Source organism: Calidris pugnax, unplaced genomic scaffold (assembly GCF_001431845.1).
Source record: "Calidris pugnax isolate Ruff unplaced genomic scaffold, ASM143184v1 scaffold24, whole genome shotgun sequence".
NCBI lineage: Eukaryota > Metazoa > Chordata > Aves > Charadriiformes > Scolopacidae > Calidris > Calidris pugnax.
In genome coordinates, this window is record NW_015090922.1 from 2,397,352 (window position 1) to 2,416,859 (window position 19,508).

The following is a 19,508-nucleotide window of genomic DNA, read 5'->3' on the forward strand; positions in this document are numbered from 1 at the left end:
AAGCGAGGGACCTCCTGAGGAAGGGTCGGGGGTTTGGGGGGGATTGGCAAAAACTGCCCTATCGCTGCCTGGTAGTCCCCAGTGAGGAGAGACCAGCGCCTGGGTGCGAGGCAGAGCAGTGGGGGCAGGCCCGCTTACCAAAAAAAATAATAAAAAATAATAAAAAATAATAAAAATGGAGCCGGAGATGTGTTTTCTAAGCCTGTGGCCGTCAGCTTGGTGTGTACAGGCCGGGAGCTTCCCCCTGCCAGGGATGGCAATATGGAAGTCGAGTTGCACACCGATAAGGGCAGATCAATACCAATGTGTTAGTGGGGGAGAAGTTTATCTGGTAAACATAATGGAGCCCGCAGCTGGGCGGGGGGGGACACACGATGACAGAGGTGGAGGGGGCTGGCTTTTTGCAGATGAGCTCCAAGATTTGGCTTGTCAGCTGGGAGGAAGCGAGCCCAGACCGAGCTGCCGCTTAAAGAGGCTGTTTGGTTTCACTCCGAAAACCTTCGTCCCTGTAAACGGCGGAGGCCTCTGCAGATTGGTGCTGGACACGTGTTTTTTGATAATAATCTTATCTGTTGACTAGAAAGAAACCAAGTACCTTGGCGCTTTCTCAAAATCAGAATAGGAAAAAATAATTTCCCAGCGGAGCCGGGGAAGTCTAAGAATTTAATCACAACGCTCGCTTTGTGAGTAAAGCTAAAGCCAACATGTCATGATTTTTGGAAGGAGGGTAGAGAAGTCTCGCAAAGTCTTCACGTAGCTACCACAAAAGAAGTCTTCAAAACACACTGTGGAATGGGTCAACTCAGAAAGAACTCAGTACATAAAATAAATTGCCTCTGACACAAGAGGCAAGTTTACAGCAGCAGACAACTCGTGACTGTTCATAGACGACACCACAGTAAATAAGCTATTTTTAGTGTAAAAGGGGGAGGGCTACAGGTTCATGAGTTTGTTTATTTTATTTTAAGGAGCAGTCTTTTAATATGTGATGAAGAAGAAAAAGTTAGGCCTGTGGCAAATCTAGTAGCTCCCTGTGTTGTTTCAGGGGAGAGAGGGAGGGGGTAGGGGATGGTAGGCAGTAGCTAACAGCTTTCTAGTCTGTATCTTCCTTCATGAAGTCTGTCTTCTGTGCAGGGATGGCTGTTTGTGGTGGCTGGTAAGTCACATACTTTATGGTACTTCAGCAAAGCTTTCAAGCTCATTGACAACTTGCTTTAGCTTTAGGTAGATGTTTACGTGTCTCGGGCAACTGAGATAGTCTTTTTGGACAAGTGTCTGAACCTGGTCACAGTATTCTTACTTTAATAAAGTTACTTGTAAATATGGTTAATTGTTATCATAGCAGGCGGTATATTTGTGAGGGTAAAACTGGTCGGGTTTTTTTACACTGTATCTCTCCTGCAGCCAGACTGTTGATCTTCTCATGCAAGAGTCAGGATGTCGTTTAGAACATCCTTCTGCTACCAAATTCCGCAATCATGTCATGGAAGGAGAATGGGATAAGGTAACGTAGGGCTTATAGGACTGTATTAACCACTGTTTAAATTTATAGTATCTGTGAGAGAATTCAAAATCCAACCTCCTTATATACTTTTTTGTTTGTTTTTTTTGTCCTTTTTTTTTTTTCCTTATGCCAATTTCTGCAGGCTGAGAACGACCTGAATGAACTTAAGGCCTTAGTGCATTCTCCGCATGCAATTGTGGTAAGAGGCACACTTGAACTCTTTCAGAGCTGTATAGTTGGACTAATTGTAGTGGTGTAGTCTTTCCCTATGGAGTTGGTTGACCGTAGTTCCTGTGTTCTTTTTTGTTTATTTTAAGTGTCTTGCATGCTATCGCAAACATCATACTAATCTGAACTTTCTCATTCTTTTTTAGAATGTGAGATAGGAAGCCCAAAAGTATTGAGGCTAATATTTGGTTTACAGAATATTTAAACTTTGTTAAACATACTTAACCGATAAAATATAAATCCTGTAACAGTCCTAAAAGAGGTCAGTTTCTGTAGAAACTGCCTAAGTTGAATACTAATTTCAAACTTGAAATACTTCTCCCAATCTCTGTGGTGTTTATGGGAGTCAGGTTTTCTTGAGGGGAGGGAAGTTTAGAAACAAAACACAGTAATACTAATGTGGAGTTGGCATTGTAATAGCACGTTACAAGAATATAGAGGCTGCTATAGACCATGAACAATACTGTTGCTTTTCCAGATGGCTTCTAAAGAGCAAATGTATTTGTATTGCCGTTTGGGATTTTATTTAGAGCTTTTTCTCTTTGGCTGGCTTTTTTTTAAAGATGAACCTAGAAATAGAGGTTTGTAGGTCCTGTGACTTGACAATTACGATACGTATTGTTATGATTTCAGTTACTTTGAGGAAGGTGTTCCTTGGTTTGATTTTTCTGTCTGTAGATTTAAAAAAAAAAAAGTAAATCATTACTTAGCTCTTCAAATGGCTTGTTCTGTTTTGTTTAAGTGTTGATTATAATGAAATGAAGTTAGAACAACTAAGGTCACTTAGGAAGAAAACAGTAGCAGGGCTTTTTGAAGTGTCTGTGCTTGTCAACAATGAGGAATCAGCTGATGGCTGCTTAGCTCCACTTCTAGCTGATTCATTTGTTGTCAAGACAATTTCCTGTCTGGGGGAGGGACAGAAAGAGGGAACAGGAAGTGAAGTAGGAAAAACAGATGTTTAACAAAACATCAGAGGGTACTCCAGAGAAGTTTACATTCTGTCCTATTAATTTGGCCCAAGCTTAACATCTCTTAATTAGACTAGAAGTTCACTTTCTCTTTTCTCAAAGACTTCTTATACATAAGACTTACTGTTCAAAGAGTTTAAAATATTGCATGTAGCTTTCAGTAGTTTGTGGAGACTGAAAGTACAAAACCACTGTATGTGAATATGAATGTCCTTTGAAGCAGATTTTTCTCATGTTCTGAATTACTGAAGTTATCAAGTTTCTTTGTGGTATTAAAGTGTTTTACACATCTGGGAGTCAAGAGGTTTAACTGAGTGTCGACATTGTACTTTTTGGAGAACTTAAATTTGAGGAATAGGAGGCCATTTTCCTTCTGTTGTTTTGGAAGGCTCTGAAAGCATGCTTTTCTGTAATGTTGACATCTAACTGCTTGAATAAAACTTAGTGCAATAAAAATGCTTGGTTTAGACTAAACTTTACCTGAAACAAATATGAACTATTTTCTTTTTAAAGTTGTTCTCCTTTATATAAAGCTCATATAATTTAAAACAGTATTAAATGTCTTACATGTCTGTGATGGTAAGACAATACTGACTTGCAAGGATGAGTTGAGCTCTTGCTGCGTGCTGTCCCCACCTCACACCCCGCCCGGCTTTTTGTATGTGGTTGAGATGATGGGTGGGTATTAGTGTAGTCAGTACCCGGAAAATTAGTGAAAGATCATTATAGGTAAGGAGGGATGCTTTATGCTGTGTAGGTAATCCTGACTGCGACTAAGTCAGAGCTAATGAAGGTGATAAATGTCTTGATTAGGGAAAGTCCAAACAAGATACTGCTGCAGGTAACTCTTTAAAAAGAGAAAATTAGATTTTGGGTTTCCTGGCTTGTGACTCATACTGTGTGACTAGACACTTCAAAAATGTGTGCATACAGGAAGAGTGGGTACCTAAAAGTTTAGATGGCACAGAGTATTTAACAAAGTTGGGTTGTGTGTGTGTGGTAGTTTGGTTTTGGTTTGTTTGGTTTTGGTTTTTTCCTTATAGTTAATATGACCTGGACAAAATAACCAGCATATATAGCTGCTTTTTAAATGTCTGGTCTATGAAGGGGATACGTATGTATGTATGTTGAAAATTATACTCCTGTTTTAATTTTCTTATTTCTGCAAAGTGCTGTAAGTTCTACAGGTGAAAAGGCTAAATGTGAAATGGCTGATCTCAATTTGTAAACCTTTGATGCTGAGTGTTGGTATGTTGGGGGGGACACCACAGTCTGCTATTTCTATTTGTGTCAACACAACTGAGTGCTATATAGTGTGTGATTAGTCATGTTTACTTTTCCAGCATATTAGATACAGCTGTCCTGAGACAGATTCTAGGAGAACTTTATAGTTGATTCAAACGTTATTTTTCCTTGAGTAACACCTAGAAAATGCCAGCTTCAAGCCAGCCCAAGGTTTTGCTTACTTTAGGGCTACTCAGGCATATTATGGCATCTATTTTGAGTGACTAATTTAACCTAGGAAGAAATCTGGACGTTACTCCTCTGTAGTCATCTAGAATATACTTCCAAATTGTCCTCTTTACTTTTTATTTTTCATTTGCTTAAATGGAGCTTTCCCTCAGTTCTGGAAGTATGCAGCCTGCGGGCAATGCAACAAAAAAGGGCACTTCTACCTTGCAGTTGGAGCAAAGTGCTCCACCTGCCTGCGTGGTGTCCCCCTTGCTACCAGTGTTAAAGACAGCTCCCCATGAGAAGGAATTACTCTTTGAAGTGACAGGATTTAGTATGGTTGAAGTCTTGGCACATTATACAGGCCAGAGTATTTTCTTCCCTTTTCCTATCAAGTCTTACATTTAAGTTTTGGATAGTTTTTAACTGCATTTATCAGCAGTTTTTACAAGGCTACAGTGGTGAAAATCGGGGTCTTAGTTCTGTCTGCTATAAGCAGAGAGCTGCTGTGTTGGGTTTATCTTAAAACATCAGGTGATAATTTCAGCATGTCTTTTGGTTACCTCCATTTCAAAGATGAGTTGTTTCAGCAGTGTTTACTTATTTATTTGAACTCTTAGTAGAGTAATAAAATTACTATGGAGCTTGTTAAGATACGCAGGTCAAAAATAACACCAAAATCTAATCCTAAAATTATCTTATTATGCACTTTAGTCTTTAAACTTCTGAAGTTGACTGTAACCAGTCATCAAACCAGTCATCAATTTCTTGACAGTTTTAGGGTGCTTGACCTATTATTTTCACAATTGTGTTACTGAGGCTTTTCCTTTCAGGTTCTTAGTGCTGGTAAATCATAGTGCATATAAAACGTCCTAGAATTCAGGATTCTGCAAGGGGCTTTGCTAGCGAATAGGACAATGAAGGAGTAAAGTACTAAACATTCATGTTAGTAATCGAAGGCTGTAGTTTGAAGAAAGCAAAATGCTAGTAGTACATACATTAAAACAAACAACTTCCCCCCCCCCCCCCCCCCCCCTTTTTTTTTATCCTGCTGCATTATTCAGCAACAATATTTACATCTTCACTGAAATCATCTATGTTTTTTTTATAAAGCGGTCAGGATGATTAAAACATTTGAATCCCTCACCTCTTTGGGAGGCGATTCCTCTTCCTTCTGGTCAGTGTTTGCTGGTAACAGCACGTTATTTCTTGACTCCTTCTTTGTAGCCATCAGCAAATCTCGTTTTTTCTTTAGGTAGTCCTCTCGTTGCTTCAGCTGCTGTTCTTCAAGTTCTGATAAATCCTGAAATTATTGGGGTTTTTTTTTTTAGAATACATTTTAAAATTAATTTTTGGTATACATGTTATGTATTTGTGAGATAAAAGCATTTACATCGTATTTGCCTCCAAAATTACTAGCTGAAAAAAATCCGAGCTGAAGTTTCAAGCCAGAGCTGTCCATGAAGAAATTATGGTGGAACAAAGGCTGAATGCTGAGTTCTATTCTAAATCTAGAATGATGATCTGCACTTTATGCAAATTAAACTGGTAAATACCGTAAGTTTTTGCATGCTGGGTTGAAAAAACAACAAGCACCGTAAAAACCCAAAACAACCCAAACCAAATCCACCTGATACACATTTAAGACAGTATTACATTTAAATATATATTTCTAGTGTTGTAATCCTGTCTTTTTGCATTCTAGTTCTATGTTTGGGTATTTTTCTTGTTTGTTTGTTTTAAACTTACAGGTCCTTTCACCCCAGCTTTTTGTGCCGCGTTTTCTGAACATTTTCCAGCTGACTTTTTCTTCATGTCTTCTTTCCCTTTGGTACAAGAGGGCTGAGGTCCTTTTTGTAATGGGCGTACTGGTTTTAAGTCTTCCTTTGCAGATTTCTGAGATTCCTCTAAACAGCAATTTTACACAGAAAAAAAATTAGAAAGAATCCCCCCCCCCCCCCGCCCCGTAAATCTATTAACTCTGTCTTGGTGTTGCCCCAGGGTGATCAGAGGTTCAACTTACACTTAAATAATGGCTTCTAGAAACAACAAAGTAATGCACTTCGTCCTCATCCCCTCTCTAGAGTTGAAAGACAGGATGAGATAGTAATAGCTGAATGAAACCAGCCAGACTGTGGCACTGAAACTGTTTGTTTTGGGCTCTTCCAAGGGTCCTGCAGGATGAAGAGTCTTTGCTATGGGCTGAGCAATGGTGGTGTCTGGATTTAAGTTGTTCAACGGTAAAGAGTGTAATGATATTGAATTGACATTGCAGACACTGAGACAATAACAACAAATTCCAAGCACTTCTGTTAGTTGTACGTGGTATAATTTTGGATTATGATAATTATTCCCCTTCTTTGGAAGGCAGATAAAGAATATGAATAAACTGTTCTTCCGAGTGCAGTGTGTCAGATTCTTCTTCTAGTCCACTTAAAAGGTGTGGTTTGTGCTTTTATTTTACAGTTGCCAGTATTATAAGCAGTTCTCTTACCTTCTAGCAGAGGTTGTTTGGGCTCAAGAAGAGATGATGTACTCAAAATGGTCTTGTGTACCCTAAGAAAGTGTTATTGGAAGTAATGAGCAGTACTATACGTAGGGTATATAAGTAGTTGAGAAAATGAGGACAAAATTCAGTTGTTGTTCAGGGAAATCTGTTTGTCAGCAAAGTCTATGGTTGCACAAAAACAAGTGGCAGGAGGCCCTGAGTGTCCTGATAGGAAAAAATTACTTGAAATGCAATGTCACTGGAGTGTGACTTTTGCCTTAAGGAGGTTGTATTCATGCCATTGTTTGAGTATGCTGTAGGGCAAGTTTTGGAGCAGCTATCAAAATAGCTTAGAAAATCAATTTCATTTCCCTGTCAACACTTTGCTGTAGTCCCTGCCTTTTGCTATAGATAAGTTAAAATTTCAAACTGCTTATCTCTTATACTAATTCTCCATTATGTTAACAGTAGACTCCTGCATGAAGTGTGCAGTGCTGTGTGGTTCGGAAGGCTTTTATATTCCTAATATGCCAAAGTCTCACATGACACTGACTTATTTTTTAAATTATACTTTCTGAAGTTATACGTCTTTGGATAACTTGGCAGCAGCATTCTGCATGGTAGCGTTCCTGTAATGCTTCCGTGGAATTGTTAGGACCAGTGTTGCAAAAACTGTTTTCTGCACTTTTAACTTTTTCCCCTAAAGAAATGAAATTAACATGCCAAGTCCTAAAAGTAGACAGTAATTAGTTACAGATACGGTTATCACATTTAAGGGAAAGATGATATAATTTTATTAAATATTAGATGCAGTGAATGGAGAAGGAAGAGTTGGAGGGATTATGGGTTTTATTACAAAGTGGAAATATCAGATTATTTATTTCATTTTTAATCAGATGGTGATCATCAGTGTGAGGTGTGATACATGCCATGGGCATAGGCTGAGAGAGGAAGCTCTTATCCCTCCTGCTGCTCGTATATAAGCCAACAGCATGAACTCTGGCTTTCTCTATAGAACCAGCCACCAGGCCTGTAAATCATGGGGATATCTTTCTTTTGGGTGTTTACATGTCAGAACACCAAGAAAATGTTGTCTCACCTGGAAAAAACACACAGTGATGCTCTAATAATTCCAAATCCAAATAAACTAAGGAACTGGGTAGGGAATGTAATACGGGTTTGCCTGTCCTGTACAGGACAAGAGTACCACTGATGTGTTAGAGCATAAATCACCTTTATTGTGTGATGTTTTATGCTTCACAAAGCTGTGTGTGGTGAGTTAATGGCACTGTATGGCACTGAAACTTTACCCTTTTGAAGAACTGAACATCTCTGAAAACTAAAACTGCTTTTTGCTTTAACTTTGGATTTTACATACAGTAAGCCTTAAACTTTCATGGAAGCTTCAATAGGACAGGAGCATCTTAAACTTCCTGATTATCCATCCCTCTGCTTCAGGAGGCTTGCAGTGTGTTTGAAACAGAGTAAACATTGACCAAATATGAGCATGAAAATAGTGAGGTGCTGGAGGTCTGACAAGGCAAAGGCAACCAGTGATTGAACTGGTGGTGTATTCATTAGAAAAGCAAATGTAATTTGCTACGTTTAGTCTTCATTCTGTTTCTCAGTGACATGTGTTGAGAATTCACATTTTTCTCTTTAACCTGGTGAGTCTCGTGGACCAGAAAGTACTTTTCTCTCTAGTGACTGCTAACAGTAAAGATGATGTGTAAACACAGAATAGTTGGTTTCATCCAGATACAACAAACTGTGTTTCTAATAAATTGATATGAAAAATTTCTTGGACTTCAGGTTTTTGAATATAGTAAATGAATGCTTTTTTAATCCACAAACAGTTGTTGGAATAGCAGGCTTGATAAAAGTAAACAACCAAAAACTGTACAAGATGACAGGAACACTATGAAATAGCAGTGATTACTTCTGAGAAGTGATTTCTAAATATAGGAAGCTATTTTTTTTTTCTGTAATCCTGAAAAATGATACAACACCCAAGGAAAACAACTTCACATGGGACTACAAAACAAAACCTGGGGCAGTGTCAATTTGTTCTTGGTGTATGTTATGCAGCTGTGCAAACAATCTCTGTTAGCTCCTGTGTAAGCAGTACAAGAACTTGTCGAGTTGGCCTGTTGTGTGCTGTGCTGCACCCCTAAGTATGTGATTTAGCTGCTTTTTGGGTGCTTTTCTTAATGGAGTGTAAAATTGGGAAGCTCACCTAGTTCAGGGTTTGAAGAACAGTGACTGAAAAGGGAGTGTGAAAGTGAGCCAAGTTGAAAGGGGGATTTGAGAAATGAGATAGGAAGACAGTTGGAGCCCATAAGGCAGGAAGGAAATTCATGGGTGACTTAATTGCTGTGCTGTTGTTGAAAAATCCAGCAAAAAGAAAATGAGTAATAAAACATTACATATAGCTGCATTTTTGAAGGGCATAGTAGAATGGTTTCTACTGTTCTGTTTAGGCTCAAACGTTTTCTGAAACTTCAGTCAACCTTTTTCCCCTGACTGCTGCTTTCTGTCATGTCAGAGGATGAAGTTTTTGCTGCTGCAGCAGAAGTACCTGGAATACCTGGAGGATGGCAAGGTCCTGGAGGCACTTCAGGTTCTACGCTGTGAACTGACGCCTCTGAAATACAATACAGAACGCATTCATGTCCTCAGTGGGTAAGTGTTTGGACTCTGAGAGCTCTTGTGGTGGGATTTTCTGAGGAATTCTGTAGCTTTTGATAGCTGACACTGTAGAAACTCGAACACTATTAAAGCCATTATCCTACAGTGAGCTGTAGTGAGAGATGCTAAATTGGTGAGTAAAGAAGAGTATTGGGTAAACAATGTTCTGTTTCAGATGCTTGAAAACAACATGGTTATGATTTCTTTTTATAATACTAGAACCCAAATTAATACATACATGTGCATAGTTATCTGATCTTGAGAATTATTAACTGCTTTCTTATAAATGAATAGTTAAGTGAATATAGTCTGCCTTGTTCTTAGATGAAAATAAGACATTTCTTCCTTCCCTAAAATCTGTCTGTTTTGTTTACTTTTTCTATTGCCTATTTGTAGACATTTCTTCTGAAGATGATGTGTGTTTGTGTGGAACAGTTCCTTGCCTTTTTTTCCTGTCAATCTCAAGCCTAAGTGACCTGTTGCCAGTTCATTAAGAATGTTATGATATATATCATACTTAAAAGTGAAAAGAATGATTCCAAAAAGACTTGGTCTGTTGGTGTGTGTGCACTTTATTTTTTAAACAGGTATCTGATGTGTAGCCATGCAGAAGACTTGCGGGCAAAAGCAGAGTGGGAAGGGAAAGGAACAGCTTCCAGATCTAAACTTTTGGACAAACTCCAGAGTAAGATGTTCTAGTGTTTAGAATTTATTCTCACCTCTGTAAATCCAGTACATCTTGCGTAATGGCGTATCCCAGGGAATTTACTTTAACTGCATTTGCTGGTGGCTGTTTTTGTATGTCTTGCTTAATGGGGATGTCTTTAGGTGCCTTTACCCTTTGGTCTTTTGTATCTAACCTTTTGCCTTCTCTGATAAACTATTTGTAACCGGAGCTCTTATTTCTTAGTTCTGCTGCATGCAATAATAGTGTAACTTGGTGATAAAATGGAGCATCAGAGTGGGGTAGATTGTTCTGTAAATGCCAGCTCTACTGAGAGGTTGAAATTAAGAGTGACCTGTAACCACTAGTGACACTAGTACTGGTTCATAGTGGTCTCAGACCTTGGTATGAATTATGGCTCTTCCTCTCTCTCTTGTGGCTGGTGTAATACTACATATCAGAGTTGTAAAACCCATGGTATTCTATATTTTGATAGTGTTAATAGAGAATTCCTTAAACACAGATGATGGTGTTGTTTTATGATGGTAAATATTTTGTTAAATGGTGGGTTTTGACTTAGCTTGTGTAAATGGTACTTGTTGGCCAGGACAACAGATACTGTGACTACAAAAACTTTTCATATGGTTCCAGTCTCTGGAAGTTCATGCTTCTAATTCCAGCTGTATAGCTGTAAATTTGTTGAGCTGTGTGCATTCTTTTCCTGTAGCTTCTAAGTTTTTATTTACTAAGGTCTCTTCCAAAAACACTCAAATCAAATACGCTGTTACTTGTAATTTGGTCTTGATATATCTTTTTTGTTTTTCTTAATTACTCTTTTAAAGCATACCTACCCCCATCAGTGATGCTTCCTCCAAGGCGTTTACAGAACCTGCTACGTCAGGCTGTGGAACTACAACGGGACCGGTGCCTATACCATAATACCAAACTAGATAGTAATCTAGATTCTGTCTCGCTGCTAATAGATCATGTTTGTAGTAGGTAAGAAACCCTTGCTACTTCTAAGATGGGCAACGGTATCTTTTCTTTGTCTTTTAAAATAATCGTACCTACATAGGAACATGACAACTATTCTGAGTTGGTTTAACACGAGTTGACTGGGAAAAGACATTCTCATTAAATAAGTAGGGAGGGGGGGAGGAGAGAAGGTGTGTATAAGACTTTGGTAGCTGGATATGGGGCAATGGAGTCAGACTGAAGCTTTAAAATTTTAATCAGATGGATATGAATAGAATATGTTACTAGGCTAATCCTTAGCCACTTGTTTCTTGTAATTTTGGACAGTCAGTCTGTTTATTCATCAATACATGTTTGCTAAGTTTTTTTCACTGGAGAATCACTAGTATGTGACTTATCCAGACTGTCTTCAAGCTTGCTGGAATGCAGGAAGCCTACTGAGGCATGCTTCATGAAGTTGACTTTCAGCTTCAGTTTCTAACAGTGGACAGTGAGGTGCTTCTAGACACAAATGTTAAAACAGAGTAGAAGTGTGCAATCAACATTTCTGTTTTACATAATGTGTAATATGAATGCTATAAAGAACTATTTTCTCCGGTTTTTAAGGTAGTAAGAATTGAATGTCTCTTACACCTCTGTATTAGCTCTTAAGGCTACCTGGATAACTTTTAACAAAACTAATGCTGATTCTGAATCATCAGGATGCCATTCTGCAGTAGATGTGAAGCAGGAAGATGTTTGTTTATAACAAATGGCTGACTTTAGTGGTTTCTTCCTCATCCAGCAGAACTTGGCCAATGACCTAAAAACTCAGTGTAGCTTTTATGGAAAACTGTGTGTGGAATGATGGCTAGGACACCTATAAAATATATGATACCATTGTATGTTTGTTCATGTAAAAGACCCAACCCTTGGGCTTACTGGGGAATTTTTGTTTTCATGTTAGAAATAGCTCATCTGAGGAAGTCAAGTACTGATAAACGCACTTACAGAAACTTTCTGAACTCAGCTGCTTTGCCTTACGTTCTTGGGTTACTTGGAATCTGTTTTTAAAGATGCAGACTTCCATAGTACTTTGCTGTAGCCGTGTTAAGGTTTTAAAATTAATATCCTTGGCGCTTCATGTATTCAGGTAACTTTTTTAGACTATTGCCTAGCTTGCAATTCTGCTACATCACATTGTTGCAGCAGTTTCATGTGTGTGCGCGCCCATTTTTAAGAGCTATTGGATATGATCAGATACTGGAATTGTGGCTTCCCTGCTTCAGAAGTGAGTCTTAAAATCTGACTAATGGGAAAAAGATTTCATTTCAGTCTTTCTACAAGTCCATAAATAACATTGGATGTTTAGTGGGGTTTTGTGATTCCTCAAACCCCGACGAGCTTTCAAGCCCGTAAAGAACATGGTTTACTGAAGTTGGACTAGATAAAGCTAGATATAAAAGATATTATATGCAGACTTGAATGTCGCCTCTCTGAATCTATTTGTTGACATAAGTTTGGCCATAGGTGGTGTGCTTGTATTTATTTTATTTCCCACTTAATGTGGTACTTCCTAAGCTTGCATATTTGGTATGTATATATACATACATACTTGTGACTACTTTAATGTCAAAAAAACCAAACCCACTTCAAAACAAAGGCTTCCATCCTGTCTGCAACTCAACCTGTTGTACCTACCTATTGCAGGGGTCTGAGATCAGTATGTGGTGCGCTGTACATGCTGCCATGCTTGGGCATGATGAGGTGAGTTAAAGACAGTGGAAGCCAAATTTGGATTAAACTGACAGAAGTAACAGTAGTCTACTAGTTTAGACGATTTAAGTTCTGTGATACTTAAATGATGGAACACTGATAACTTTCCCTTTTTTATTTGGAACTAATCTGTTTTGGACCTCTGGCAATATTTTGATCCGGCATGCTTGAATTGCACTAATAGGTAGAATATTTAACTAAAACTTAATCACTTTGTAAGATTGGGAGATAAGAGGGAGAAACTGCTGGGAGTGAAGGTGAGGGATTTCATCTTATTGTGCCTGAGATTTTGATAATAGAGAGTCGATGCTCTTGGGGGTGGTCATTTTTTGTTTTGAGAGCCTTCAGCCTAGTTGGGTTTTGTTTGGTTCCTCCCCCCTCAGAATTCTTTTGTCTTTGATGTAAATAAACTTTAGTCTGAGTTTACAAAGAAACAGTGAAGCCTAAATGAGAGGTGAATGCTGCTGCTTTCTAGGTACTAGCTTAATGTAGTGTTGTTGACAAAGAACTATTATGGGAGTTGAGGAATAGATCTTCCACTCTATGTATGGGGAATAAAAAAGGAGCTGTTTGATGTTTGATTTATGATTTTGAACTTTGTAAATACAACAAGAGATAGCTTTATTAGAAACTTTATTTCAGTATGTGAACAACATGGCTCAAGTGTATTGTGCTGAACAGAACAATTTGTAGTGAAACACTTCAAAAAAGGAAAGAAAAACTTTTGAGCTACAATAATATCTAATTACCGAACCCAGAAACTGTTAGACAACTGGTTTTGGTTTCTTGTTTCGAGTCTGCTGCTATTTCCTTTTGCAGAAGTGTTATTTAACGTATGCTTTGCTATCTGTGGAGTCAAACATGCTGGACTGTATGTTTCATTAGTTAAGTGAAGAGAACTTCTTGTAAGAGTACTCTGATCTGACTGGATTTCAAATATAATAATAGTATTCAGTATTGGGACGTCTGCAGCAGCTCTATCACCTGTGCCTGTTACCCTTTTTAGGAATCTAAAGACCACCTTATTATGAAAATTGTGTACTTCAGCATTATACTGCTTGCTTTTCATGTTGCATTCTGCAGAACCTTGGCTATTTTTTTAAAGTTTTAAAATACAAGAGCTATTGTTCTATACAGTATTTTTTTTTTTTTTTAAATGAAAGATACTAAAAGGGCTCTTCTGGGACACAGTGTGCCCCTTGTACTTTGTATGAGTTATGGATAAAGTCTCTTTCACCTTCTAGAGCAAACTGCTGCTCCGAGGAGAAACATTAACTTACGACAATATGGCTAAATAATAACGAAACACTCTTCCTGTAGGTGCACATACCTGTGTAAGGGCTTGCCTACTTCCCTCTAGACTTCAAGGAAAACAAAGTCTTCTTTCATGGGTGGGGCTTTATACCTTGGGTTCAGTGTTGTTCTAGTGGCAGCTAGAGAGCTTCTGGTCAGCTTTGAGCAGGAGCAGAACAGCAGACATCCCCAAGGAAGCCAATGACAGATATGGATGTGTACATGTACTTTTTCTTTATCCTCCTCTGCCATAAGGCAGGAAATGAGGGATGTATGGTCATTTAGTGCTGCTCGATAGTCTTCAAACATGGGCTGGGAAGTATCTTCCAGTATAAGAAAATGGATTGAGAGGATATAGACACTGTATTAAGCAGAACTTTTTCTACCTTCGTTCAGTGCTGCTCGATAGTCTTCAAACATGGACAGCATAAGAAAATGGATTGAGAGGGTATAGTCACTGTATTAAGCAGAACTTTTTCTACCTTCTGGTAAGAAGTAGTTTTTCAGATGTACGTCAGTCTGGCTACCACCAAACTGCATTTTTAAACACCAATACAAAGGAAGTAGGGTGTTGGTTTTTTGGCCAGTTTATCTCCAGCGATAAGTACAACTGTACATGCACAGAAACTTTTGTTGTTACATTAGTGTCACTGTGTCCCATTAGAGTTGTGTGTGTCTGTCAGCCTGGCTATCACTAAACTGCATTTTTAAACACCAATATAAAGGAATTATGTGTTGGTTTTTTAGGCCAGTTTATCTCCAGTGATAAGTACAACTGTACACGCACAGAGACTTTTGTTGTTAGTGTCACTGTGTCCCATTAGAGTTGTGTTGCCCTGTTGCACTGAGCACCATAAAAACTCAGCATACGACTAAAGCACTGCAGGATCCCTGCAGTTCAAGGAAAAACCTCGGTGGTTAGAGACTGCTTTTGGTGCATCTGAACAGCGAACTTGTCATTAACTGCAGTATTACTTACAAAAACAGTCATGTACTGTAAAAGCCTACATTTATTTTATCTTAGCTCTCAAATTCTTATGCAGTGGGCAAACTATAAATAAAATAAATTTGTCCCCAGTTCTTGCCTAACTTCATATTTTGACTATTAGCTTTTCCTCAGTATGTAACTAGAAGATTAAATATTAGCTCTAGAGAAATGTTTGACTCTTCTCCTTCAGTAGTTTATCATATAATATTTTGTTTCATAAACACTTAATGTTTTACAAAATAACATAGATTTTGTGAGGGAAAACAGTTCAACTGGAAAGCTCATAATGGTATCGTTAGTTATGGTTAGATGCTGTGTGTGGTACCACAAGAAAAGTGGCACAAAATGAAGGCAAAGAAACACCTATCGTATTGTAACATTGCATTCGAGAAAAATAAGACTATTCTTTTACTCCACTTTTATTTAAGAATCCCTTCTAAAGGCTTGGCAAGATATGACTGAGTTAAGTGCTTACAGAAACCTCACGTGTAAAGAAAACTTTGTGCATAGGGTTCAAAGAGGTTTGGACTCCAGTATTTTCCTGTGCATTATGGAAGTGTATAGTAATAACCTGTTGCACTCCTAATGAGGTCAGTTTTATTCCAAGTTTTATGAAAGCGTAACAAATTATGTGAGTGGAATAGGAATAGTTCTGAGTTCTTAAAATTAGTTGGGATTCACTTGGTGGTGTGAACTTTTTACCAGTTAGGACTTCATTCTGTACTTACTTGAAGCAGCTGTTAGAGGAATGTTCCAAGTTATCTGGTCTTGCATTTAAGTAAGTTTTTGTTCTGGTATTTACTAGCTTGATTTTAAAAAAATCTCTTACTGCTTTCTTACTAATCTGTGGCTACATCCCTTTCTCTTCCCAGGAAACAGTTCCCATGCTATACACAGCAGATACTAACGGAGCACTGTAATGAAGTCTGGTTCTGTAAATTCTCCAATGATGGCACTAAACTAGCAACAGGATCTAAGGACACAACCGTTATTATATGGCAGGTTGATCCAGTAAGTGTGCAACGCGTGTTAAATGTGCGTGACTTGTCTTTCCCTACCCTCTCTTTTCTTTTTTGCCTTCCTAGGATTGTTTGATTTTTGTTGGACAGGCTGTGCCTGCTGACTGGGGTGTTTCTCTGGGGTGTAAAAGACTGATACACTGACTGTGGTTTTCATAGAATCACAGAATGGTTTGGGTTGGAAGGGACCTTTTAAAGATCAAGTTCCAACCCCCCTGCCATGGGCAGGGACACCTCCCACCAGTGTAAGGCGATGAAGGAGGATATTTGAAAATCTGGTGCCCGAGTTCAAGGGGCTCAAGCTGTTGGCTGGTTTTGGGTCAGGAACTTTGTATGCCACTGACCAGTAGGACAGGGCAGAGCCTGCTGATGCTTTCCAGAGGAAGGGAGGCATCAGGTGAGAGTGGAAGGGGCACAACAGTGAGGAATCTTCCTTCTAAATCACTCTTACTAGGAGTTCTTCCAATCTGTGTATGGGACTTACTTGTTACTACTACTAGTACACTTGGATCTAAATACTCTATCCCTTTTGCCATTTATTACTTTGTTCTGAGTAATAAAATGATGTATCAGTTACACTGCTTCATGCTAGTTGCTGTTGTAAGATTTGCCTTGGCTTGAGGTGAAGATTTAAACCCTTGTCAGAATTCACTGACAAGTGGAAGTGCACCCATGCATTTCCTTACAGACCATGGGTTTAAGATTGATACTAATGGGTGGCACTATTTCTCTTACATGAAATATCCTACAGCTCCAAGATTTATCTTTCGTACCCATTCTTATGTAAATCAAAAGATGGAGTGGTGAATCTAGGACTGTTTTAATTGACTTGTAGAAGTTACGTGAAAGCAGGTCCATATAGTTTGTAACAGTTGAAAACTGAATAAACTTGAACATATGTATGCAATATTTGAAGTGGTTAATGTTTGTAAAACACTATCAGAAGCAAGATTCTTACAGTTTTTAATCTGGAAACTGCTATGCAAAGTGGAAGATGAAATGTTTTTGCAGATCCACACTGGCTTTCAGTAGGATTTGAGAGCTGAATTTAATTATTTTCTTCCACTATAGGTTAGGAAGCCTTATAATTTGAGTCCTTTTTGCTTAAAATCCTGTTGTATGTGCGTAGCTTTTATGTAGCCTGGGAAGCAATAGCAAGGGCTGTGGATTTTTTTGGGCCTAGAACCATTGAGGTTGGTTTGTTCCTAGAGTCAGTGTGCTGTGGGCCACAATATGTGTAGTGGCATAATCTGATTTATCTTAGTTAGGAAATTATCTGTATTTGTTGTATGCTGTATGTGGTTGGTCATTTGTTTGTTTTTTAACGGAGTAATTCTAAGTAAATTAAGGATCAAGTGTTTTTGCAGTTGACTTGTCACTTGATTGTAGAGACCTGTCTTCCTTTTAATATTGAGTTTTAATACCCAACATCTTGGTTAGCACATTTTGTAGTGAATTGTTAGATAATACCTGGTCAATGAAACAAAATAAATGCTTTTGTGAGTGTTTTAGGCTAACTCTCTTGGCCGAGGGTAGCTAAAGGAACAAAATCTCTAACGTATAGTTAGTGGGAAAGCAGCTTTCTAGAGTTTTATCTTTGAGTATTTAAAAAAAAAAAAATAAAAATAAACCCTTTCAAGGAGATGGATGCCTAAATAGCATCAGACCACACAACTCAAATAGTTCATTTTCATATTTGCCAGAGCACGCTTCTCACATTTCCTGTAGCAGTTGACAACGTCTTTTGAACCACAAGCTTAATCAGGTTTTCAAGGCTTTAGGTATTTAGAATTATTCTAATCTGTATGTATGAACTACAGGGAAACATCCATCCAGCTGTGTCTGGGCGAGTGATGGGAGAACACTGTTTTAAATAAGCAGTATTTCTTTTTCCATACACGCTTCATGTGTGTGAGAATCCTTTATTTCTCCCTTTCTTTTCTTCATCACCCCTCTTGAAGTGTAACGATGCTGCTTCTGTGTCTCCATTTCATACCATGAATTTCTTACTTCTTTTCTAAGACTCAGCTACATGTCTAAGGTGTCTTAACCCATGCTTCCATTTTACATTTTCATTTGTTCGTTTTGAGGTTCTTATGCAGACTCAGAAGCATTAAATAATGTCTTGAGTGAACTAGGATGTCTGTGGAAGACTTTTGACTGTTTCTAAGCGTGGCAGAATCTCTAGAGCACAAAGGATGAGCGCAGTGGGCGCATCACCCTGTCTGGCATGCATCTTCTTGGATAGAGCTCTCTAACCTGTTCCTTACAGAAACCTCCCTTGTTTTTCTGTGCTCTCTAAAAACCTGTTGACAGACTTTTGGCTTTTCAGCCGAGGAGCTCGACTACTACAGGCTTAAGTTGATACCTGAATAGTTGTTTCTTCTACATAACAAAAATCTGGGAAGCTATGTGTAAGGGACAGAAGGGCTGAGATTTCTTTTGGTGGTGGGTGGGAAGCAGATTGACTAAATCTGGGGATGTTTTCCTGAAATACCATCAACTGCTGTTCGAGAGCAAAACATGGTGTAGCAGCTTTTCTCTGTTTGGAGAGAATTATGAGAGCAGAGCAAGAGATAGTAACAGCCACAAAGTACTATCATTAGAAGAGGAATATCAAATGTGATGTGGAAGGGCCAGGCTACTTAATCCTGGTGTAAAAAGAAACCCATCCGTTGCAGGTACTCTCAGTGATGTGAGATGATGTCCAGATGTGACTCTGTTTCTGCACAGATCTGTTTAGCAACAGACGCAGGAATGTCTAATACAGACCAGGAATAATAATTAAAATGGGACAGGGGACTTGAGGAGGTCCATTTGTTTGCCCCTCTTGCTCTGTGCTTTGAAGATTATTCTTAGCCCACTTTTCTTTTGGGGAATGTAGTTTTTCTAGCTAACAGAACCTTCTGAGCTGCAGGCTGGCTGAGAGTCACTGCATCCTTCTTACCTGGTCCCCAGGAAAACAGTTCTTTGTGTCACACTCTCTCTGACCGTGTTCTTTCTCTTTAGAATCAAGAGGTGCTCTGCCGATTAAAACAAAAGATAGTGAAGGGACAATGTGAGAAACCAAGCTAGATTTTTCAAGTGGGTCACTCTTTTGGAAGATAAGTAGGGGGTGTAAACCTCCTCAGTGCAGGGAAGGGTGTAAGGGGAAGAAGGGAGGAAAATCCACTTGCCCTTTTCCAACAGGCTTCACAAAAATTGTCAATGTTTTACCAAGCTTGGTTCTACTTTCTGTATGTGCATGTTTCTGTCACAAGTCAGTACTAATATTGTAATGAAGCAGGTTTCTGTATTTAGGAAGCCAGCATGTGGCTATTTCACAGCATCTAACCCTAATCTTTATTTTGATACGCTGCTGCTAAATTAAGTTCCTCTGACAAGGCAGCAGTAGAACACTTGTAGCATAAAGGTGATACAAGGTACTCTGTGTGAGCAGAGTGAGCTTCATTCACTAAATCTGGCAGAAAAGATACAACAGCTTGC

The 19,508-nt window shown here is 38.7% G+C and overlaps 2 protein-coding genes across 3 annotated transcripts in view; one reads left to right on the forward strand and one right to left on the reverse strand.

The window, feature by feature from the left end:
* Window positions 1-1,121: 1,121 nt before the first annotated feature.
* Window positions 1,122-19,508, forward strand: part of WDR26 (WD repeat domain 26) — a 38,771-nt gene continuing 20,384 nt past the window's right edge. Inside the window, exons 1-8 of one of the 2 annotated variants that reach the window (XM_014950669.1) lie at window positions 1,122-1,156; window positions 1,405-1,504; window positions 1,647-1,703; window positions 9,186-9,322; window positions 9,916-10,013; window positions 10,835-10,991; window positions 12,657-12,713; window positions 15,876-16,014. In XM_014950669.1, the coding sequence (XP_014806155.1) occupies window positions 1,137-1,156; window positions 1,405-1,504; window positions 1,647-1,703; window positions 9,186-9,322; window positions 9,916-10,013; window positions 10,835-10,991; window positions 12,657-12,713; window positions 15,876-16,014 (765 nt within the window). In that variant the 5' untranslated portion in view covers window positions 1,122-1,136. The remainder of the gene's footprint in view (window positions 1,157-1,404; window positions 1,505-1,646; window positions 1,704-9,185; window positions 9,323-9,915; window positions 10,014-10,834; window positions 10,992-12,656; window positions 12,714-15,875; window positions 16,015-19,508) is intronic. The other variant, XM_014950670.1, reaches the window with a different exon arrangement.
* LOC106893070 (cilia- and flagella-associated protein 36-like) lies at window positions 5,242-6,057 on the reverse strand. Its single transcript, XM_014950672.1, has 2 exons — window positions 5,902-6,057; window positions 5,242-5,455 (listed from the first exon to the last, which is right to left on the reverse strand). Exons 1-2 carry the CDS (start codon window positions 5,965-5,967, stop codon window positions 5,258-5,260), a joined length of 264 nt encoding a protein of 87 aa, XP_014806158.1. The 5' UTR covers window positions 5,968-6,057; the 3' UTR covers window positions 5,242-5,257.

Bases quoted from the DNA above. Each gene is read 5' to 3' on its own strand.
- LOC106893070 (XM_014950672.1), bottom strand. From the start codon at position 5,967: ATGAAGAAAAAGTCAGCTGGAAAATGTTCAGAAAACGCGGCACAAAAA. The intron at 5,456-5,901 runs GTAAGTTTAAAA...CAATAATTTCAG, and splicing joins AAGCTGGGGTGAAAGGACCT to GATTTATCAGAACTTGAAGA.